The following is a 4,389-nucleotide window of genomic DNA, read 5'->3' as shown; positions in this document are numbered from 1 at the left end:
TCACATCTGGTCTTCTGAATTTTGAAAAGTGCTTTCAATGCCAGAAGCTCTGTGAAGACTGCTCAATCATGTCAGACAAATGGTAGATAAAACAAGCTTAAGAGACAATAAGCAGTCAAAGAGCATTAGGAAGGGGGCTGAGATGAAGGGAAGGGGGAGCTGAGAATTTGGAAGAGGCCCTGGTATCCACCTCTTAGATGACATACTGAGGTAAAATATAGTCACAAGATTGAGAGTGAAGAAAGAATCTAGTGTGGCAAAGGTGACAAAAGAGAAGACAGGCAGGTTTCCTCAGCCTTCCTCAGGAAGGAAGATTGGAATTGTTTTCAGCAAATATTTAGAAGATTTAAAAAATCTGTATCATGACAGAATAAAAAATAATCTACACTCAACCAATATACCACGTTCTGAAAATTTATCCTAGAAAAATATGTGAACAAAAATAAATATAGATACATACAAAGATATTTTTGTATCAGATATAATATTCACAAAATGGAACATTTTGAATTGCAAACATATGCAGAGAGTTTATTAAATGTTATTGGAGAAAATCAATGGAGTACTACAAGAACAGATGTTCTTATTCTCATTTTGATCACTATGTGATTTTGTGATAAAATGTCTACAGAAAATATTAAGGTGATTGGAAGAAAACAAGATAATGTGGATATGATAGTTAAAAGCATGTAACAGGTGTTCTGCAGAACAAATTCTTGAGAAAAATGTATATGGAGGAAAGAAATCCAGCAAAGGTGATCAAAATTCTACAAATATATTAAAATATTTTATTTTTAAAAATAGCACTTAAAAATTCTGAAAAAATGATCTATTACATGTTATTTATGTGGATTTGGACACTAGAAGGATCTGTGATCACTGAGGCTGGATACCCCTGTTAAAATATACTCATTCGTTTTTCCAAAGTACATGGCTTAAATATACAATCCTGTCTCTGTCATCCACTATGTGACCCTAGGTGAGTAGTTTAAACTTTAGGGGCTTTTGTTATTTTTCTACCATGACAATTAGATTAGTACCCATGTTTCTGTATAGACAAATGAGAAAACATAAAATTCTTAACATGTGGCAATCTCAAATTGTCAGTTTTAGGCAAAATATATAGTGAAAGGACAAAGGATGCTGTGAAGGTTAGGTACATGAGCAATGGCAGAAACTACAGCCTCTTGCCTGAGTAAGAAAGTAGGTAAGCAAATTGTTGGACTAAACTCATGTAGGAGATGGCCATAGAGAATGATGACTGGTTTATCTTAAGACCTAGGTTTCTGGAAACTGGAGCACAATGCTCCATCTTTTCTAACTAGTTACCTAACTTTAAATAAGTCATTTAATTTTCTGTTCATGTGTTCTCATCTATATAACTGGTATTCTTTAATTCATCTTATGTATGTCTGGGGAAGATATGGTATGTTTCAAGTACTGCCTTAGTGAATTAGCTTCTGTGATATTTGATAAATTAGTGGCTATGAAGTTAGAAATTTCAGACTCTGAACTTAGAAAGACTTGAGCTTGTGCCCAATCTTACTTAGTAGGTAAGTGGCTTGGGGGACATTACTAAAGCTTTCTGGAATTCCATTCCCTCATCTTCAAAACAGGGAAAAAAGTTTTCTGTGTTATACTATGATTTGATAAATACTAAGCCCTAGGCAGGATACACTGCAGCAATGAGGCACTTGGGAAATGTTAGCAACCTCTTCCCACCTTGTCCTTTAGGGTCTCGCTGGAAGCAACACTAAAATAACCTGAGTCTGTGGCATGTATCTCGTGATTATATGGATAAAAATTAAAGTTTTTCTTCAAAACATATGTTCTTCAAATAGTTGAGGACTTCTAGTAAAAGAGAAGTTAGAAGTTCAATAAGCCACTACATGTTATCCAAACGCACTGTAATTAAGACTTTCCCTATAAGCAGAGGAGGCTAATACTGGGGGCATTGCTTTATTCCATAGTGAGTGCCCTGTTATCACTCCTGTTCAAACATACCAAACAACACCTTTCGAAATTGTTTTACATAAAATGTTAGTGTTGTCCATAGAAATATTTACTCCTACCTGTCTCCTTTAATCCTGAAATGCCATGGATAAATATTTCTAAGTATGTAGATACACAAGTGGTCATACAACTTGAACTGAAGCTTGGATGGTGAGTGAAATTTCAACAAAATACTCATAGAGATTATTCTGGGGCAGTGTACCTTGTAACACAGGGACTGAGACAAAAAGGCAAGAAGGGAATCATGGCAGGTGCCAGAATCCTAATTGTGATTTGTCTATGCTGTTATATAATAAATGTTCACATCATTATGGGGCATCTTAATTCTAGGAATATTGTGATGACTGTTAGACACTACCTTGGGCATGACTCAATGGGCATGTGTGGCCATTTGAGTTTCAGTTTCAGTATCTTTAGTACAAAGGACACAACTGCTCCATCTAAAGTTCTCCATATGGAAGGCAGCACAGAGAAGGTAAAAGTAGCAGAAACACAGACTGTATGGTCAAAAGGCCTGGGTTAAATCACAGCCATACTATTTCCTCATTATTAGTCCAGATGAGTTAAATCTCTGGGATTCATGACTCGTGTGAAAATGAAAGACACCAGCTCTCTTGATTTGAGAAGAGGCTGCATGGAAACTGTTTTTCTGCATCACAGAAGTATTGGTTATTTCAAAACTATTTCTCTTTCTTAGCTGTGCAAAGCTTGTGCCCTGGAATCATGGATGAGGAAAACCAAACTACAACAACTGAGTTTCTCCTACTGGGGTTCTCTGACCTCAGAGCCCTTCAGGGGCCACTGTTCTGGTTGGTACTTCTGGTCTACCTGATAACCTTTCTGGGCAACTCACTGATTATCTTTCTTACCCAAACCAGCCCTGTGCTGCACTCCCCCATGTATTTCTTCCTGCGCCATCTTTCCATGGTGGAGCTTCTCTACACCACAGACATTGTGCCCAGAGTTCTGGCTGATTTGACCTCCTCACATCCCCAGGCCATCTCCTTCAGGAGCTGTGCAGCCCAGATGTACTTCTTCATTGTCCTGGGTATCTCTGAGTGCTGTCTCCTCACAGCCATGGCCTATGACCGTTATGCAGCCATCTGTCAGCCCCTGCACTACTCCACCCTAATGAACCACCGGGCCTGCATAGCCATGGTGGGAACCTCATGGATCATGGGCATCATCACAGCTACCACTCACTCTTCCCTCATCTTCACTCTGCCTTTCCCTAGCCGTCCCATCATCCCACACTTCCTCTGTGACATCCTGCCAGTACTGAGGCTAGCAAGTGCTGGGAAGCACAGGAGTGAAATTTCTGTAATGACAGCCACAGTGGTCTTTATCATGATCCCCTTCTCTCTGATAGTTACTTCTTATGCCCGCATCCTGGGAGCCATCCTGGCAATTGCTTCTAGCCAGAGCCGCCGCAAGGTCTTCTCTACCTGCTCCTCCCACTTGCTTGTGGTCTCCCTCTTCTTTGGAACAGCCAGCATCACATATATCAGACCCAGGGCAGGCTCTTCTGTCACCACAGACCGCATTCTTAGTCTCTTTTACACAGTGGTCACACCCATGCTTAACCCCATCATCTATACCCTCCGGAACAAAGAGGTGATAGGGGCCCTAAAACACATGAAAAGGCAGGTTCCCTAACCCTAAGGGGAACTGGGGTGCTTTCACTTGTTCAGCGTTCCTGCTCCCAGCATTCAGGTGTTCAGATTAAACTTCAACCTGGCAGGATCCATAAAGAAATGTAAAGTAAGTCCTCCTGGTAGAAGGTGCCAGAATTGAGACATGGATGGCCTGTGTCTTACTTCTTATTTCATATCCTAGATTCACTATTGAAGTGGGATTTATTAAGAAGCATCAGGATATAAGGGATCCTTGCCTTGGGAAAGAAACATCCTCTGAATTGTCTTGGATCCTGGGCAAGGTGACTACTTTGGCCATATCAGTAGCCAGAGAACCATGTAAGTCATGAAACTGACCTCCAATAGACTCCTAGAACCCAAAGAGACGCTTACCACCTTTTAGTTACATTTATTTCTATTTATCTACTTTGTGATACATTTGCTCTGCTGAGCCCTTCAAGTTCTTCTTGAATGTCTGAGGATATTAGTCACATCATCCCCCCTTCCTGTAAAGGGAAGACAGGTTAGTCTGTATGGGGAACTGGGGTTTGAGAAACCATTTTTTTTAATATTATTTTTATTACGTATTTTCCTCAATTACATTTCCAATGCTATCCCAAAAGTCCCCCATACCCACCCCCCACTTCCCTACCCACCCATTCCCAGTTTTTGGCCCTGGCGTTCTCCTGTACTGGGGCATATAAGGTTTGCATGTCCAATGGGCCTCTCTTTCCAGTGATGG

General features: G+C 40.4%; 1 protein-coding gene across 1 annotated transcript; it reads left to right on the top strand.

The window, feature by feature from the left end:
• Nucleotides 1-2,736: 2,736 nt before the first annotated feature.
• LOC110304095 (olfactory receptor 10P1-like) lies at nt 2,737-3,669 on the top strand. Its single transcript, XM_021175346.1, has one exon. It carries the CDS (start codon nt 2,737-2,739, stop codon nt 3,667-3,669), a length of 933 nt encoding a protein of 310 aa, XP_021031005.1.
• Nucleotides 3,670-4,389: the final 720 nt, after the last annotated feature.

The sequence above is a fragment of the Mus caroli genome, chromosome 10 (assembly GCF_900094665.2).
Source record: "Mus caroli chromosome 10, CAROLI_EIJ_v1.1, whole genome shotgun sequence".
Taxonomy (NCBI): domain Eukaryota; kingdom Metazoa; phylum Chordata; class Mammalia; order Rodentia; family Muridae; genus Mus; species Mus caroli.
This window is presented reverse-complemented; position numbering and strand designations above follow the sequence as displayed.

Coding starts and splice junctions, on each gene's coding strand:
- LOC110304095 (XM_021175346.1), top strand. CDS start 2,737: ATGGATGAGGAAAACCAAACTACAACAACTGAGTTTCTCCTACTGGGG.